At 40.9% G+C, this 19,061-nt stretch overlaps 1 protein-coding gene across 2 annotated transcripts in view; it reads left to right on the forward strand.

The window, feature by feature from the left end:
* The first annotated feature begins 583 nt into the window (after positions 1-583).
* Positions 584-19,061, forward strand: part of cox10 (cytochrome c oxidase assembly factor heme A:farnesyltransferase COX10) — a 28,526-nt gene continuing 10,048 nt past the window's right edge. The window contains exons 1-5 of one of the 2 annotated variants that reach the window (XM_070927224.1): positions 629-701; positions 1,522-1,664; positions 1,863-1,994; positions 2,061-2,256; positions 2,896-3,020. In XM_070927224.1, the coding sequence (XP_070783325.1) occupies positions 644-701; positions 1,522-1,664; positions 1,863-1,994; positions 2,061-2,256; positions 2,896-3,020 (654 nt within the window). In that variant the 5' untranslated portion in view covers positions 629-643. Of the gene's footprint in view, positions 702-1,521; positions 1,665-1,862; positions 2,257-2,895; positions 3,021-19,061 lie in introns of both variants that reach the window. The other variant, XM_070927223.1, reaches the window with a different exon arrangement.

Genomic DNA, 19,061 nt, shown 5'->3' on the forward strand with positions numbered 1-19,061 from the left:
CAAGGAATACACGGAAAGAAACTCAAGGAAATCTAATGATGTTGTTAAACAAGGATACAAATTAATTAATAAAAAATTTAATTTTTTCACAGCAGACAGTCATAGAGTTGTCATAAAAGGAAAAGCACAGGTGTTACGAATAACATTAACGATGGCTGCATTCTATTAAAATGTCCCAGTAAGCCATGATGGTGGGACAATACCAGGGTCCTGAAACTGAAGCAGCTAAATGGAATCCAGCCATCATTAATTTTAGAATTTACACCTATTTTTTCTTTGAAAATTAAAAAAAAAAATGAAAAGGACAAAGTATAATTCCCAATGTGAAAATCGTTCATATAAGAAGCAGTAGGCATCATTTTATGGTAATTATCATATCATCTGCTACAGTCTGGTAATATGACAAACACTTATTTTGATCGCTCTTTTTTATAATTATTTTCTGCTTGTGAAAGGTATCTGCAGCACACAGACCATAGATATATACTGTAGATATATCTACACGTAGCGTTTTATTTCTACGCACACACGCCGCTTGACGTTTCGTGCCCCGGAAGTGTTTCTGTTTACCTAACGAGGTCAAAATGGCGGCTCGCTGCATGTGAAGGGGTCGAAACGAGAGCCGGCTTTATGATTGGAGAACATGTATAAAACGCCATGTAGCAGACTGTCAGGTAACACGAGAGGAGATGTGGTATTTCGTGTAGCACGCCGGTACATTTTAAAGTCATTTTTACTTTGGACCCGCTGAAAACAGCCTCTGAAGCTGAGGCGGAAGCTAACTTACTAGCTTAGCATGCAGCTATCCGGGTGGCACCTGAGATGTTTGGCAGGAGGCTAACTGTGACCTTAGACAGAAGTCATCCCCATCTGCAGAGACCGTCATTAGCTAATTACTGCCTGGTTTTATAACGACAACGTTTAAGCTATCTTATTGTAACTGTGTCATCAAACAACGTGAAAAGCTAGCTTAGCAATGTTGATGTGGGATTTATAACTGTTACGTGTCAGGTCGGTTAGGGTTATGATAAGGACGCTATCAACAACACATACGTACAGTGTTTGTCTCGATTTATTGCAGTTTAGTAGTGTTCTGCACTCGTCTTAGCAAAGTGTACCCAATAAACAAGCAACAAGAGTGTATGGAAAGTTTATTAGTCATGTAACGTGGTTAGATGATGTAGTTCTATATGGTACCATATGTTGTTATATCACAACAAGATAAGTAGAGATGTATTATGATGTTCACTTGGGAAGGCCAGGACTACTATGGAAATAAGTGATCTTAACTTTTAGTGTTTGGTCATGCTTCTATGCTTAACACATTGTTTGTGTTACATGTTGTTTGTAGTTTGTTATATTTTATTTACATATCCACGTTCGTGTTTTTTGTCTTGGTTTTCATTGTTTTTAGTTTTGGTCATGTGTGTTTTGCGCATTTTGTTTAGGACTGCCATAATTAAACCAAACCAGCAGTATTTATTTTAATGACTAAACATTGTATTTTCACATTTCTTGTAGGTTTGGTTGGTGTAAGTGTGAAACAGAAATTTGTTCAAAATGCTCCTCGATGTAACCAGACTGCTCGCAGCCTTATTCAGCTGCACAGAAGAGATCCATCTAACTGGCTGACGTACCAGCATCTCAACTTCCTGAAACGCCAGGTATCTTTCACTAGTCCCAATATCTAATTTATTTTTCATTTCAGCTTCCTTTGCAGTTTAAACATTTTGTGTTGCTTGTTATTAATGCATTTTCTTCACCATACCTTTTAACTGATTTTATGTAGTACATATCTGCATTCAGTATTGTTGTCATAACGATAGGCTATCCCATAAATTGTCCACTTGTTTTCCTTTCAGTATGTAACAAAGAACAACAGTGAGCTTCACCAACGTGCCATCCCAAAACAGGCTCCTGTCCTGACCATTGTGGATGAGAGAGATGACAGTGTTGAAAGACAGGTGCAGAGAATACCAACTATTGATCCTGTGGTCACAGATACTGTTCCACAGCCCGAGGATGTCACCAGTTCACAGCCTGAACTATACACCTTGAAGCCCACTACAGAAGATGCAGAGGCACACAAGGCTTCTGTGTCTAGTACAGTTGTGTCTTCAGATGAGACTCCTCATGTCCAGGTGGAGACGGATCACGCCAGGGAGGCACGTCTAGACAAACAGTGGAAGGAGCTGAAGGTTAATGTGGCTGACTTGCCAGATATCTACGCCAGGCTTGCCAAAGTCAAACTCACAGGTAGAGTACACAATACATCTTGATTCTGTCATATTATATGAACTATTCAGTTGATATACATGCAAAGCACCATCACTGAAACTATGTCACAATTTGGTAAATAAGGCTGATGCATGAAGCAAATACAAAGATATATACATTACTACATATACCAAAGTACCTGCTTATTTACTATATACATCTATACTAAAAATCTATACTAGATGTCATGGTAGTGCAGAGCATGGTGTCAGAAAAAACATTCATGTTGTTCAGTCAGTGAGTGAGTCGATGGAACTACTGCCGTGTTGCTACTTGCACCTTTGTTGCATTAGGCTTTGGCCATTGTCACATGAGACAAGACCTGCAACATAATCCACCTCTCCACTGTTGATCCTTATGCTCAGTATGTTCCAAACAACTCTTATTTCTGCAATATGGGGAGCCTGTAGAGTGACACATGAGGAGTGTGTTTAGCTGTGTGTGGGGAGAAACTGAGTGTTGGAACACACTGAACATACACTGAACAACCTATCTGCAGTGTTCTTTACCTGTTACTAAAGTAAAGTTTAGGTAAAAGAAGGACACTTACATTGAGGGAGCACACACACTGAAATTCCTGTTTTAATATGTTCTATTATTCTTTCTTGGTGATTTCAGCACTGGTGGTTACGACTGCTGCAGCTGGCTATGCAATGGCTCCAGTGGCCTTTGACCCTGCCATCTTCTTGGTATCGTGTCTGGGAACAGGCCTCGCCTCTTGTACTGCCAATTCAATCAACCAGGTTAGTTATCCTCAGAAAGTGGCAAAACAAGGCTGTGCTTGTCTATTTCTTTATATATGTGTTTTATATAGGCTGTATGGCTCTTTGCACACCACTTGTAGGTCTAATCACAGCACAAGCCCTCTGAATGTAAAACCCTATAATGTGTGATTAATCTCATTCAACATTCACTGTTTGACCATGGAGTTTAATGAACACCTCTTTGACACATTGTCAACAAAAACTGAGCATTATAAGCTTCACAAAGGTGGATAGCAGTTACTGCAGGATTATACAGGTGTATCTAATAATCTCTGTGTAAAATGAATGATTAACCACAGCTAATTTACTCAAACTACAAAGATCCCACGAAGCAAAAAAAATATTAAACACATGGCTTGTGTAATTGATTCAAGAATAGCAGTAAACAACACAGATGTTTCTGGTCTTGAATCCATTTATTTTTTAAGTACCAATTTCCTTTTGGAAATAAAGTGATGAGAACTTGTCTCAGAGCTGGCACGATATCTGTTGGTCCTATAACACATAATAGATTTTTTGTTGACATGTTATACAAACATGAGCGTGCTTGTTGACAGATACCCACATCCACAGTTCTCCTTATAGTGATGCCTGTGTTCCAGAAAATGCTGAAAGAGCAAGCACATCCCCTTTTTTGCCCATCTACATTCCTGTTTTGCTACGCATCTCAAAAATGCATTGAGCGGACTGTAATGCTATTATTATTTCCCTGCTGAAAGCTTTTGTTTGAAGCTATAAACCAAGGAGAGCTAGTGTGCCTAGACACTTACAGTCTGTTGTTGACGTTGTACGTAGGCATTTGCTCTGTGACTTAACACTATTAGTATCATGGGTGACCTCTCCCTCAGCCCTAGATTGAACTCTGCTTAGTTGTGTCTTTGGCCTGTAATTTGGCAAAGGCCTTGATTATACTGCAGGTTCCTGCCCTTGGGGCCAACCCTCCCACCCAAGCCTACCCTCAACAGCAACGTTTTACAACAAGAATAAAGTGCTTCACCAAGTCAAACAAACGCTCTCTATAATATAGGTACAGTCTGACCCCCCTCCACAGTTTTGTTTTTGTGGTCAGGTCTGAATAGTGTCAATCAGTCCATCGCTCAGGTTAAAATTGTATTGTCTCTTCAGTGGCCTGAAACAGAGCTGTGCTCCAACTCTTCTATGCACCTCTACCTCACACTGAGCAGGTGTGTAAATATCCTTCAGGTATTTGAAAAATGTCCCCCTCTCCTCAAGCTGCTGAGAGTAGCCCAGACTCGAGCTCCGAGACGTTTCGGACTGTTGAGTGATGTAAGAGGTGGCTGCCACTGTTCGTACCCTGGGTGTCCCTTTATCTGTGGGCCCACCCTCACATCAGTCCTGTCAGTCTTCATTTTCACCACTAACTCAGCCTGAAGTTAGGATACAACATGGCTTTATATTTCATTGAAACAATATTATTTGCCTTTCAGTGCCTCTATCAGCCTTCTCCAGTCAGGTCTAGTTTCAAACCTACAGTGAAGGTGAAGCACGGGCAAAAGTTCAGAGCAGATAAAGCCCAATTAAAAGCCAAATTAGAAAAGTGTGCGTTAAAATCTGCAGGAAATACTTATAGTCGGGGCTTCTATCAATTTTGGAAACGTTTATGTATTTTCCAGGCTTTTCGTAAAAGCCACATTTTTAGAAAAGCGGGTCAATTTTACTATGTTTTACTGCAGAGTTTGGAAAAATATGAACATATTTCCAACATCTTGCTTTGTCACTTTTGAAGTTCTAGTCTGAAGTTATATACATTTTTACCGTCATATAATTTTTTAATGTTTCTTTATGCATTAAACCAGAGCAGACCAGTCACAATCTTTTAGTGTGAGGTTGTGAAAAGTTTTGATATTTGATTGTATACAAGGACCCTCCAGATAATAATAATATGAAGGAGGCTACATGTCAAGATTGTGGATGTGTAAAAAGATTTCAGAGTTCATTTTGCATTATACATGTGGGTGAAAAGTGTTCTATAGTAGACTGTATGGTATTTTAGGAATGCTTCACATGGTTTCTATAGATAAATATACAGTGAATTGTAAAGAGATCCTGGTGGATTATTACTTCAACATTTCTCTCTGTTTTCACAAATGGCTTTGTGTGTTTTAGCCTGAAATTCATCAGTGCATCAGGCCAAGAACTCCTTTTTTGTGGCTAGTAGCTGGTATGCGAGCCAGAACCTTCTCACTAGTCAGATTCATCCTGCCCCCCTATATCCCTTGTTCTCTGTGGAGACATTTTGCATGTCATCATAGTCTTAATTGCCGATGGGATTATTGTTTCAGACAAATTAGCCACCTGTCTTGAAGTGAGGCTGACTTTGAAGTAGGTTATCAGACAAAGTGGTTAAAGGGCACATCTTTCATTTCAGAGGTGGTTAAAAGGATAAACATCATTAGGAAAGAAAACTTATTTGTAGTTGGTAGTGTCTTGTCTCCCTCTGCTTGTCTGGTATGAGAAGTATGTGCCTGTAACTGTAGTTGTTGGTGTTGCTTTGTTTGGAGAAGAATGTCATTTTCCACAGTGTAATTATACACACAGAGGCACAAGGGATGTCATGTGTGACACATAATTGCCTGTTGCACTGCCACTGTGGCGGAACTCTGCACTTCTTTGTAATGGACTAACGCACGCTGTCGGCTCTATTTGTCTAAGACACACCCTCACCTGCGTGTAAATGATCTCAGCGCTTTGGTCATCCATTTGTTTTTCATAATCCTGAAAAGAGAGTGGAATGGAAAAGAAAAACATCCTACCTTCAGATCTGCTGCCAGGTTGTTTTTGTTTTTTTACTTTTACTCTCTTTCATCTTGGAAGAACTGGTGCTTCACCATTAGTGTGGTTAGTTGTGATCAAAGCTAGATGCCCTTTTTTATATGAAAAATCAAACACAAGCTTGACAAACAAATCAAAGCAGAGACCCTAGCGAAGATCACTTCCTATGGATTCTGCTGCTCGGCTCTAATCCCTTAATGCTCTGCATCTACAACTGTCGAATTACCTTGAGCAAAGGAGGAAAATGCCTTGAGGGAGAGAAAAATGCTTTGGCTCTTGGAAGTGGCAGCCAGACCTTCAGTGGAGCTGTCAAAAGCCAAGGCTGCTCTTTGTCCCATTGGGAAGTGCCTGCAGGGCAAACTGAAATGTTGTGGTTTCCTTTTAAAATGTTACTCTATTTAGGAAACTGACGGAAGGGTGTAAGCACTTGGAGTCACGTAACAATGGCATTTCACCGTCTAGAGTTTCTCAGCACAGTCAAAAGACTTAATGCTGTCATGTCTGTCTTACAATCACAGACAACAGTGGGCTCCAGCAGCAAGGGGATGTAATTATTTGAGCTTCCAGTTCAAGTAGCTCTCATGGGTTGGCAATTATAAACTTTTCTTGCATGTTGTGTTTTGCTTACACCTCTGTCTATCATTAAAGCCTGTGTGGAGGTGGTCAGCTGAACAGGGTGATACTCTGGAGAGAACTTACTCTGAGAGAAATAGCTCAGTCGTCTCAAAGTCTCACCCAAGGTTTCACTGCAGAGTTGCTTATGTCCCTGCGGGATGAAATCCTGGCTAACGTTAGTAGAAAAAAGGGTTGGTTGGTCTGGTCTTCAGGACCCACACCAGGCACAGCCTCCACAGGTGTCCCAGCTGTCATCACCTTCCAGTCTGGCCACTACTTCAGCTAATTGGATAATTGGATAAATCAGTCGAGAGTTTCAGGCTGGAGCCTAAAAGACCTCAGGGAAGTCTGAGGTCCCCAGCAGTGTAAAAAAGACCCCATATGGCCTTTCACTGTCAAATAAGTGCTGCATGACTATTTTGACAGAGACTGTAGTGTAAGTCACACCATGTCAGCTTGCGTGTTTGTTTTGATGAAAATTCAAGCTGGCTTGTTTTGTGGCTGCCTAGTGTCATTTCTGCTTTTGTGACCATGACAGTGAGTTTTCTTTTGTGTCTGTGTCTCTCCTGTGGTGAGCTGTCTGAGGCTGGCACGCATAAGCGAGCCCCCACAAGCCCCCAGCTCATCCACTACCACTTCAAGCTACGCCCTTCTCTCTTGTCCTGTGCAGGCATGCATTATGCATACCCTCCTGCATGCCTCCTTCTGTGAACATCTTGGTCACCCCCTTGGAGTGACTGAACACAGGGATAGGTTATGCAGTTACATATTATCAGTACATTATGATAACGTGTTTGATTTACTTTCTGAAACCTTTTTAAAAGGTGCAATACTTATGAAAGCATTGGTCATTTGCTTTTGGGAAATTCTGTTTATTAAGATAAAAAGATCACAACTAGTTTTAAAGGATTTAACCAAGGTCAAATTATTTCATAACCTTTTAGAAAAAACTTAAAATTTGCTCCTATGAATGTAAACTGTGATGGGACCATGACAGCTGAGTAATTTATTTTTGTAGTACACTAAAGCCGTATAAAAAAGGTTTGTAGAGCATTTTTGGCAGTGATTTAGATGACTTGTACAGCTACGTGTAGAAGCTTTTTATCAGCTGAATAATGAATAGAATAATCACATTGATAGCACTCGGATGTTATTTTAATCTTGATACACAATGCAGCGTCATCATACAAAGCCACTATATCAAGCTCAGGCTTTCAACTTAAAAAGCATTGTCAAGCTCCTCAGAATCTAATGATACCACAGTATACTATTTCAAGTGCATGCTATCGCAGCGCAGGCTTGTTCCCTCAGTTGCAATCTTTATCTCTACCATCTTTATATTGTTTGCACTGGCAGTGATCTTGTTAATCATATTTATCCACACATTTGGAGGTCAGATTGGTGTGCTGCTACCTGAAATGTGTTTCCCTCACATTATTTTAGGTTTTGAATCCCCACTTGAGGCGTATCTAGTGTTGTACATGAATCTGTAAGGGCTTTTAAACTGTACTGATGCACTGATACATTTACAAGCTGATCTTGGTGAAATTCCTTAAATCACACTTTGTTAAATAGGGTAACATCAGCACTGTAAATCTGCGTAATGTTTATATTACAGTGCTGTCAGAAAGAATTAAGGCTTTTTGTTTCGGCTCTGTACTGCAGATTTGAAATGAAACACTGACTATGAAGTTTAAATGTTGACAGCTTTATTTTGAGGCTGTTGACATCCGTATCAGATGAACAATGACGGAGTTGTAGCCCTTTTTGTACATAGTCCTCCATTTTTAGGGGACATAAAGTAATCAGATGTGTCAGCATAAATTAAATAGTCATCTTTTTAAACCCCTGTACTCCATTCACTTCTAAGATGGTTGGCTGTGACTACAGTGATGCTTGCCAACTCTGCTACACCGATATTTGTTGTTACTACTTTAGACAGACTCAAGGTGTAGATAGTGGTCATTCAGCAGCGCAGTAGGTGGTAGTAATCTACCTCAGGCTGATTTGGCGGTAGATTTGCTGTGCCCCAACGGTCAAGGCTGCTGCCACAGCACTTTTCCAGGATGGGGCTCCTCTCACTGTAGTTTGGGTTACCTCACATAACATAGTACCTCTTGAGAGGATCATTAGTTGTAACAAGACCTCATAGCCGCTAAAACCCCACCAACCACTGCGCTCTTCAAAGACAATGAAACCCTTCCACCTCTGGATGTGTGTCTGTTCCCTGCTGAGAAGAAGTAACAGAAGATATGGTTTCAAACGGGTGCTGTAGAATACCTCTAGCATGATGACATTGCTATCCTTTTTGTGCAATTTATTTTCTGCTTGAGAATTACCCCCCACCATTCTCATACCAGACTCCATTTGATGAATTGCAGTGAATACCTTCAAAATAACCCCTTTATTTAGGGCTTACTGTATTTGTTTTTCTGCCGTGGAAAGCTTCAAAGATATCTTAAGACAGATGGAGTTGTAAAAGTATCAGTGCTTGTCATATTAGTTCCACTGGCTATGTTTTGTCATTGACTGTTTTTAAGAGTTAAAGGTCAAACACATCAGAGGATTAGCCAAACGGGCGATTTCACAAAAAATGAGACCCCTTCCTTAGTGCAGATGCTGCTCTTAAGATCTTGTTTTCCAACAGCTTAGTTAAAACAAAAGAGCAAGCTGATCTTTGACATTGATAGTTTTGAGTTTTTTGTTTTGATGGTCTCCACCAAGCTGTTAGTTCAGCCTGGGAGAAGGGATGGAAATTCCTTTTTAATTGCCTAGCAAGATGGCACGAAAGGGACTCGATGGGTATCTCTCTTTTGGTGCTGGATTAAAATGAATATTTAACTAGACAGCTCTGTTTAATAGTTAATTTCTTTAAAGGCTTTTGTCTTTGTTGACCACGGGGTGCCAATCCATTTCAAACTGTACAAATGGATCTCTTGCAGGCTCAGACGGGAGACAGATGCTTTCCTCTGATAAAGTCATGAAGGGTAAATCCATCTATTATATACCCCCAAGATAATGCCTGAGGGGAAGCAGGAGCAAATACTGTTGCCAGGGAAAGTGTTAGTTAGGCTTAGATACAATTGTGTTAATAATATTCTGGTTTCCAATAATGTCTGTAATTGTTTTGGCTTCAGTGTTGCAGTTAAGGGCACCTTTTTTATTCGTTTTTATGTGTTGTGTGTGTGGCCAAGAAATTGTCTGTGCTGTACACAAGCATACTGTATTGAGAAGCAGTTTCAAATTATACTCCTGGTCCTGATATTAATGTTAAATCCAGTCTTCAACTCAACAATATGTTCGTATCAAATGATATAAGATATAATACTATGAGCCAAAGCTCAGTATTTAGAGACCCCAATAATTATACCATAACTACCATAAAATGTTACCTGTACAAGGCAGATTATTACGATGGCTAATAACAGTAATATTCCAAATTCATTCTTAAATTAAACTAAAATTAAAGTGGTTGTCATCCACTGACCTGGCAATCAGAGATAACACATGGTGTATAAAAGCCAGTTCTGGTTGTTAATATTTTTTTACTCCATGACCCCCCCAACCTCAATTATACCCTTCCCCTTCCATGGACACATCAGCTAACTGTAGCTGGATAGAAATAGGCACTTTCTCAAAACAAATCGATTCGTACATCTTAATTCTTGGTACTGTGTCTTATTAGAGATTAACTTACCAGTATATATTTTATCAATATACATATTAATATGCACATGACTTTTTTACTCATACTCAAGCCTCTAAAAACAAGTACAGGGTGTCGTTACTTCAAAGGAAGAGGAGAATGTGGCTCCTCGTTGGAGTTGTCCACAATATGTCGTCATCTTTTGTGAAGATCACACTTAAGAGAGGCACTACTACTCACACGCAAAGTGTCTCACTGAGCTTTCAATGCTGCAGCTTGTTTGGGCAAACACACCTCACCACAATAGAGTTGCCGTCACCCGAGGGGATGAACATGACTGACTGATGGGCAGGTGGAGCCCCTCCTCTACACCTCCCTGATTACCCTTTAGTTTTTGACAAAACACTATGATTATGGGCTTCAGTGACCAACAAGGCAAGATGCAGACACCATTGAGACTTGAGTCAGAGGGCGGAAACCACCCACCTCAGCACTGTCTGGCACCAGTGAACCTTTCTACACCTCACACTGCATTTGGCAATGGCTGACCTCATGCAAGCTGAGTAAATGTTGTTACACCAACTAGGACACTTCATCTCATGTATCTGTTTCTGTCCTACGTGTTACTGCTTGTAGCAGTGTTTTCTGCTCGGTAAAAGTAGAGTCTGAATATTTATGGCCAACGGGTCAGAATTTGTCTCATAATAACTGTTTTAACTGTCTGCAGAGCTCTGTGTAACAACATTTGTGGTGTCAGTGTCTCATTTCCAGTTTCCTTTGACCATTCTGGAGCTGCTTTCCCACTGAAACAGATAGTGGCATGTCAGCACCTCCAGCATGCATTGTGGAGGTATCAGTGAATGGAGGTAGTCAGTGCAGAGGCCCCTGTATGTCTAGAGGACAAACCGTTCCTCTGGCACTAGTGTCACACTGAAGACGATTGCTGCTGGTGATAAGGGCTTGCTGAAGATGCACTTATTTTAGAAGTGGCCCTCCTCTGCTTGTCATCAACCCCTTGCACTGCTGAACATTAGCAGATTGAGGCCAGAGGTTTGCATGCCTATTCGATGGATGTAATCTCTCTCTGAATATTGCCAAGCCTTAGCCCAAATGTTTTTTGTTTAGTTGAGCAGCTCAAAATTACCCATTATGACATGAAGAAAGTAAAAGTATTATGACCAAAAAAGCTATGACTATGCACTGATTCAGAATATCTTCTGTGATGCTAATGTTATGCAGATGAACACATACTGTGTTTTGATGTGTGGTACTGTATTGCATTAAAATCAGTGACAGAGAGGTGAATAACAAATTTTATGAAATGGCGTGCTGTTTTCTGTTAAGCTGAAACTTAATAGTTATTTAGCTTTCTCTTTTTTGGCCTGCCTTCTTCTTTTTAGTTGCTGGAGAGATAATTGTTCATGTGGATACAAAGACAGCTCCCTAAGCTCACTGATATATGTGCATTTTAATGTTATTCATCACAAGCTTTTGGTCTCAGAACGTTTTCAGACATAAAGGGCAGATAAATAAAAAAACACTTTGCTCTATGGAGTTCTGTATGTGCGTTTCTGGTTTTATGGTAGCTAAACAATGAACAAGTCGAAAACAGTGTTTTTTGCAAGACTGATGAGAGTATTGATTCAGGAAAAAAGGCATTTATTTAGGGCATCTAGTGAACGCATTACATGTATGTATTTGTGTACAGTTTACTGTTTGTTTGTTGTTGTTTATTCTCCATGAAACACAAGTTTGCCCTCTCTATCTGAAGGTAACTTAGCCAAAGGCAAGTGGGAACACTCTTTGTAATGCTGAGATCCGTGGATAATTAACAAAAGCAGCCCTGTTTATGGCGTGCCCGTCAGCCAACACTGAATGCTAATTTGAATCAAACCGAGAAGCTTTTGGGGCAAGGGCATCGTTGCTGGAAAACAAAATGGTTACCGACATGTAAGGCTTTCCCTAAGCCTTGGGTGTGTCTCACATTCTCAAAATTTCGGTTAGGTTTATATATTTTGTCTCGTAGGGCTTTACAATCTGTACATATGACTGATTAGGGTGTGTGATTTTTGAAATGGCACATGGAGGGTTAAATTCATTAGGCTTTCCATCCTGCCATTTGCTGAAAGCGGCATATATTATCTTAAAGCTTGCTAGTAGTAGGATTAATTAAAACCGGATTAGCATTTATGTGGTCAGCTGGTCATGGTCATGTTGGCAAACTGACATATAAAGGGAATGTTACAGTTCTGTTGTTTATTTGCCACAACTTTGACTGATTTGGACGTTTTTATTTCTCCATCACTATGGGTTCGTAAGCCCCTCTAGCCATTAAATAAAGGGCTGTTCTGAATAAGTATGCATTACATTGCACCTCATCCATCTATTTTTACACTGCTGTAAAGTGCTCTGCAACATTAAGAAGACATCACATTATTACCAGGCACCCTAGATTTAGACTCTGTCATTTCTCACTCACTTAATACAGGAAATTTTAAAAAGGGCTCTTGCCTGCTCTCCAATGACTATTATTCAGACTGAATTTCCTGAATCTTAACTGCCACCCAAGTCCTCAGTCCTTCATTATGTAATCACACAGCATCCTCTGAACTGAAAAAGGCACAGGTGATATTTAGCATACAAAAAAGGTTGTGCTTTGTATGACCACGGCTTTTTGGTTTTGCTCACAATAGTCGCATTGAAAAGCAGATATTCTTGACGGTTGTGTTGTTATGACTATTGTAAGCATGTCAAGACTGTTCAGTGTGTAACATAACATTTTCTGCACAATGTGAATGTATGTCTCCTGCCACTGAGATCTCAATACAATACAGGTTCATGAAAAAACTTTAAACTGTTCTCCCTCACAACGTTCTCTTAATATACACTCACAAATCTGCTGATGCTTTTTAGAGGTGAACCTCTACAAGGAAGGCATACTCAGCCACGCTGTATCACCTCCTGTCATTTGTGTTATCTTCCCATTATTTTAAATGGCACTTAACCGCTTTGAAATTGCTGTTTATTTAAGACTTTGTTACATCATTTATACACTGTGCTGTAAAGTAGACAAGGAAATCTATCTTTTAACTTCAGCTTTAAGGAGGCAGAGAAAATGTTGCTCTCTAGCCAGTAAATTATATTTTTTAACAAAAGGAACCTGTAAAATGACATTTTAAGATATTTATTTGTAAGATTTTACTGTTGTGCTCCAGTTGTCAATAATCTAGGCTAAAATAGTGTCATCTTCGGGGTTGTGACCATCATTGCAACTTGTCCCTAGTAACTGTGTCAGCGCTTACTCTTCTCCACTCAGACACACTGGAAGCTGTGTCACGAAACATCCTGACAGGAAGAATTTCTGTTACATTAACTGGACAGATGGTTGACAGCTCACTTCTAGAACCCGTTGAAGAGCTAACTGGTTGCCTTTCCACTTGAGGGCATAGTGAGAGAGGCGAGGGGGATAGAGAGAATACGGCAGAAGGAAAGATGGGTCTCGGGGGCAAATCTCTGGCAGTGGAGGAGGACAGACTCTGACAGGAACTTTGTTACCCTGTTTACACAGTCTCATCCCATTTGCTCCAGCAAACAAGATTGAAACTCATGGATAAATTATTTACTCCTGCTGCTTTTTGCCACTGTTTACTGTCTGCTCCCTTGTGTTGGGTGTATCAGCAAATGTTCCACCTCCGTATAAACATAGTTCAGTCTTTTCCTTATTCTGTTTGCTGTCACTCAAAAAGTGAAAAGAAGGGGGTTAGCACACTAAGAGGTGCCTTAAACTGAGTTTATAGACTTAAAACCACAACTCTTTCTACTTTATAATCAGGGATGTAACAGTTGGATGGTATTTTTTTTATTTAACACCAGCCCAATGTGATGGTTGAACTTTTTAAGGCATCCTGCTTCTTCAGAGCAGACTGTTGATATTAACCATGTGCCCTCTTTGTCTTTTCTTATTTGGATCAAGAAGGTGGTGGTTATGAAGTTCTGTAGGATGAGATTCAGTCTTCCTCTAGACTTTTCCGTGACTCAAACTGTTCTGCACTGCACCAAGCTGAGCTGCATGTGTATTATCAGAAGTCTAGTGTACAGAACATGCTGGCCAGGAGAAAGGGAGGGAGAACAAAGATGGTGACTGAACAATGTGAAGCCTGTGTCACTTCATTTCACTTCAGTTCATCTTGTTGGATCTGCAGGATATTTTCAGAAACAACCCTACCTTGGAGGAAGAGCAGGCAGTATGAGACCTTTGACCATATGTCCCAGCATGCCAGAGTGTTCACTACAAGCCAGGGTTAAAACAAAAGAAAGAACAAACAGAAACTGAATAAAAAAAATATGGTTTGTTTTAGTTTACCTACAGTATGGCAAGACAATAGAAAGGATGGTGGAATCAGATGGGTTATCTGTTTGATAGACATTTATTTTTGTAGTTGTGACTAATCGTAATAGCAAAGGGTGCACAAAATCGCAGCTGTCTGATTTGCTCTTTGCCCTGCGTGTCATGACAGGCACCTTGTGGTATTCCTAACAATGCAGCTTATTGAAAGATTTTCTTTCTGTTTCATTAATAGGTAGTTGACCTTCATCCAGAATTTGAATTTAATAACCTTAAAAGGTAATGCTATGGATGAGTGGGGAAAAGACTTGCTTCACACAGAGATCTAGACCTCACTATGTTGTTGTCGTCTTCTGAGGACCTCCTCATTTTGATTTGAAAGGCTTGTTGAATGAGCCTGTCTAGATGAAGGGGTGGGTTTTGCCGTGGGTCACGGCCGCAAATACAAATTTGCCAGAGGTGCTGATGTCTGCTGTCATGTTTCAGAGAACAGTGGGGGCCTTCATATGTGTCCACTCCTTATCACTTCTAATTTCCAAGGGGTGCATTTCTTCAAAATGTTCAGCACTAGCCATATCAGAGCTGTATTAAAGCTGACACACACACTTTCACACCCATTCCAGTCTCCTTGTGGTCAGATGCAGCTGTGGACGAAAAAAAAATCTAAACACTCGCATTCTCTCAAACATACACACGGTCATGCACATGCCTCTTTTTCAACTGCACCCAAACTGTTGAGAGCCTTTCAAACGGCATGTCATGTCAGTCGCACCCTCAGTTATTTCCAAATGCCCACTGATGGCGGAAAGGACTGTTTATTTCTCTTTAAACAAGTGACCACACACACGCACACACACACAGCCCAGTTCTATGTATTCAGCTTTCACTGATATGTTTTCTCACAGTGTATGAGACTGAATAGAAAGCAGTCAAGTGTGTACACAGTTAAAGGTAATCAGGAAGTGTAGTGAAAAGCCCTCATTAGTAAGAACGTTAACTTATCAGGCTCAGACTAGCGATATGGCTGGCCAGCGCTCCAACAAAGGAATTTGTCTTGTTTGCACAGTTGATACGTTTACAGTGGACTGAAAATGAATGTCTCAGCCAGCATCGCCCAAAGTCTAGCTCAGTGGCAAATGATACAAAACCACTTTCTACAAATGAAGATTAATATTCAAACTAAAGCAATTTCAGTAAAGGATTTGGCCAAAGATTCTATATTCTATTACATTCTCATGGTGTGACGCATATTTTGACTAAAGTGGTAAATTTATAAATCAGTTGTGTGACTTTAAATAAACATACCCTGTAATGAAATGTCTCTTTGCGAGAGAGGGTCTCTTGATCCTGAAGATTTGCTGTCATCCCCTACTGCCGTCCACCAAGAGTTTGTCTTGTAATCAGAGTCCTCCCTCACACTAGGAGGCACTGTGGCCTGGTCACGACGCAGCATTAATGATGAAAATAGTGATATGATCTGACACACGAGGCATATATTCCCCCAGACACCGTGCCTTAGCGGCTTAAGATAGTCTTCGACACAGAACAGAAATAGACAACACTCATTTATCTTTATTTGCGCACCGAAAACGTTTCTTTATGTTGTTTATGGAGGCAAAGCAGCAGCTGCCAAAGCCTCCTTTGATCAGATGAGTTCGGAGAAAAGCAGCATGTAAGAATAATCCTCTACTTTTAGCATTTTCTGTTTTTCTCCTTTTCAAACTTGATCCTCCTTTTGCTCCACCACTCCTTCCCTCTCTTCATGGCTCAGGCAGTGAGAGTATAGCATGCCTCTGCCCTGCAGTAAGCTTTCCCAGATCCTGCCCATATCTTCACAGGCAAAGGGACTGATTAGGGCAGAGGTAATGTGGCTCTGCTCAGCATTAATTGGCTGATTAACATAAGGACAGTTTAGCACTTCACTGTCCCACACTCAGGCCATTAATCAAGAGGGAGGCTGTGCCAGCTGAACTGCTGCCAACAGCTCTACACAGACCGCTATAAAGAGAAGGAGAAGCGGTGTGGGTTCAGCACACAGCTGAAAGGGGGATGTGATCCACTCTTTGGCCAGACAGAGTACTGCAGTCTCTCCAGTGGTGCCCTGGGAGAACGAAAGGAGACTTTAGTGTACAGCAGCAGGATAGTGCAGTTCTGGTATTCGGAAGACCAAGAAGTACGGGTATAGTTTCAACTTGGCTAGTTACATGCTTTTGGAGGTCTGAAGCAAAATGTCTAATGATTCTGTACATACGCGTGAGTCACTGTGCAGACATGGAAACGTGGACGGCTCGATTGTGAAAAGATGTCTGGATCGTAGGGTTGTGTGATTTTTGTTTTCCCAGTTTTTCGGGATTTATTCTCTCATGAATGAAACATTGCAAACAATTTTGAGCTTTTCATGTCTAATCACACCGGCTGATCCCCTATCATTTCATCACATCAAAGGATCGCAGAGGGCGAGGAAGCCCACAAACATCTGCCAGCTGTCCATATGCAGCATTCCAGACACAGACACATGTCTCCTGTTTTTATCATTCACCTCCGCTGCAGATAGTGTGAACTAAATATTGTTATTTTCTCAGTGACAGAAATGAAGTGATGGAGATGTACTCAGTACTCTTTTAACACTTTAGTGCCAAAATCTATTTGTATTTCTGTATGAAGTCCTGAACGTATTTTGTATTTGAATATTTTTTAATTTAACTTGTTTTTCAGAATTTGGTCCTGCCTGCATCATTTCATCTTAATATTTTTAGCATAAAAGGGAAGCCTTCACTCAAAGTTATCTTATGTTTCCTCCTTTCTTCCTCTTACTTGCCTTTTTACCATTATGTCTTCTATATTTTTTCTTAACACCTCTGTTCTCCACACAGACACGCACACAGGTTCTTGCTAACAGTTTAATAGGTAGTTTGGAAGTGTGTAACAGGTTCTTCAGGGAAGCGATGTAAAATCACAGCATTGCTCACATAGCTCCAAGACTATTCATTTGACTCGAGAGACATCAATAGCATTTCTGTGACAGAGCAGCAGTCCCACCTCTACCGCAGAAACACCTTGAAATAACCTTAATCTGCCATACCAGCATTTTTGTGTTGTGACTAGTTGGGTTGCATGCCTTGTCTGTTTTGTTCCATTTCTTTTCTTTCATTTGACTTCAAAACATTGTGAATGTCTGCCAGAGCCATTGAATTGACTTCTGAGGGAAGCTTAATCTATGTAAATCTTTGGCTGCTTGTTTGTCAAGTGGTTGATCAGAGACAGTTCACAGTTGGTGTTGAAGGGGGCTTTGAGAGCTCTCGTGTGTTTTTTAAGTAGACTTGGCTCGCGTGCATCGGAGCTCCAACACACCCCAGTGGATGTTTGCGGCGGCCATTCAACTCCAGTGTGCAAACAGGTGACGTTCTGACGAGTGATGACCTGGTCTTATTGTTGGGTTTAGCCCGAGCACCTGGGTTTCCCTCGGCAGAGTGAGAGAGACGCACTGTTTAGGCCAGCTGATGTTTCTGGGTGAGCCAAAGCCGTGCAGCTGCTCAGCTGTGTGTGTCCTTGTGCCTGTGTTTAGGCACACTCTTGCCTCTCGAATAAACACAGTAAACGCACGGTGTGTAGTTACTGTACCGCTCCTCTCCGACATTCACTGCACTTCCTATTGCTGTTTTTGCAGGCAGATAGGAGGTGTGGGCAACCCTTCTCCCATGGGGAGCACAAGGAGTGACTGGTGCACAAAGTACAAGGTTGTCAGTTTTTCAGCCTTGTTCATTCTCCTTAATTAAGTTGTCATACAGGTCAACTTCATGATATCCACTGAGTTTAATTAAACATGTTATGCACTCTGTCAAAACGACGCAGCCCTTAAACTCCTACTGCTTCAGCGTCACCATAAATTATATCATGCTACAAAGCCAAGTTATCTTCCGCAGCGTCTACACAAGAATAGGAAATGCCTGCCTGCAGCCTGTTATCAATTGAGCCCCGGTGGTTGGCAGTGGATCACGTTCTGTCTTTGATAGCTCGGAGGATCTGGCAACTGTACACCCCCTCTCCTTCGCTTCTCACTTTGGTCTCGCCTGTTTTCCGTCCTCATCTGGCAGATAATTGTCCCTACAGTTATGGGTTTTATGTGTATGTGTTTGTGTTCATAATTGAAAGCAGCAGCCAGACTCTCCATAACTTCCGTTTCCGTCCCCCAGCTGCCACTCTATACAGTAGATGTTGAGCTGAACCATAGGGTTGAGATAGTTATTGATCCAGGCAGATTTTGATGGAACTGTATATGTTATCTGAAGCCTTTTTTTGGAACTTTATTTGTTTGCCGAACGTTCGTCGATTATCAAAAATGTCCCATTATACTGCACTGCTCGGCGTTGTCAGTGAGGGAATCATGAGTGAGCTGCAGAGCTCACGAAGTAAACAGCAGCCGGCAGTTTCAGTCAGATATGTCATGGAGTGATCAGAGCAGAGGCGCACAGTGGGTTAAAAACAAACAATCAAAGGTCTGCTTCCTCTATTTCAGAGGCATGGTGCATATGTTATCCTGTTAAAAACTGAATTTGAACATTTATATATTGTTCATACTGGAGATGAAGAGAGGCTGCAGAAACCATGTCCAAACCTTCCT

The sequence above is a fragment of the Enoplosus armatus genome, chromosome 20 (genome assembly GCF_043641665.1).
Source record: "Enoplosus armatus isolate fEnoArm2 chromosome 20, fEnoArm2.hap1, whole genome shotgun sequence".
Taxonomy (NCBI): Eukaryota; Metazoa; Chordata; class Actinopteri; order Centrarchiformes; family Enoplosidae; genus Enoplosus; species Enoplosus armatus.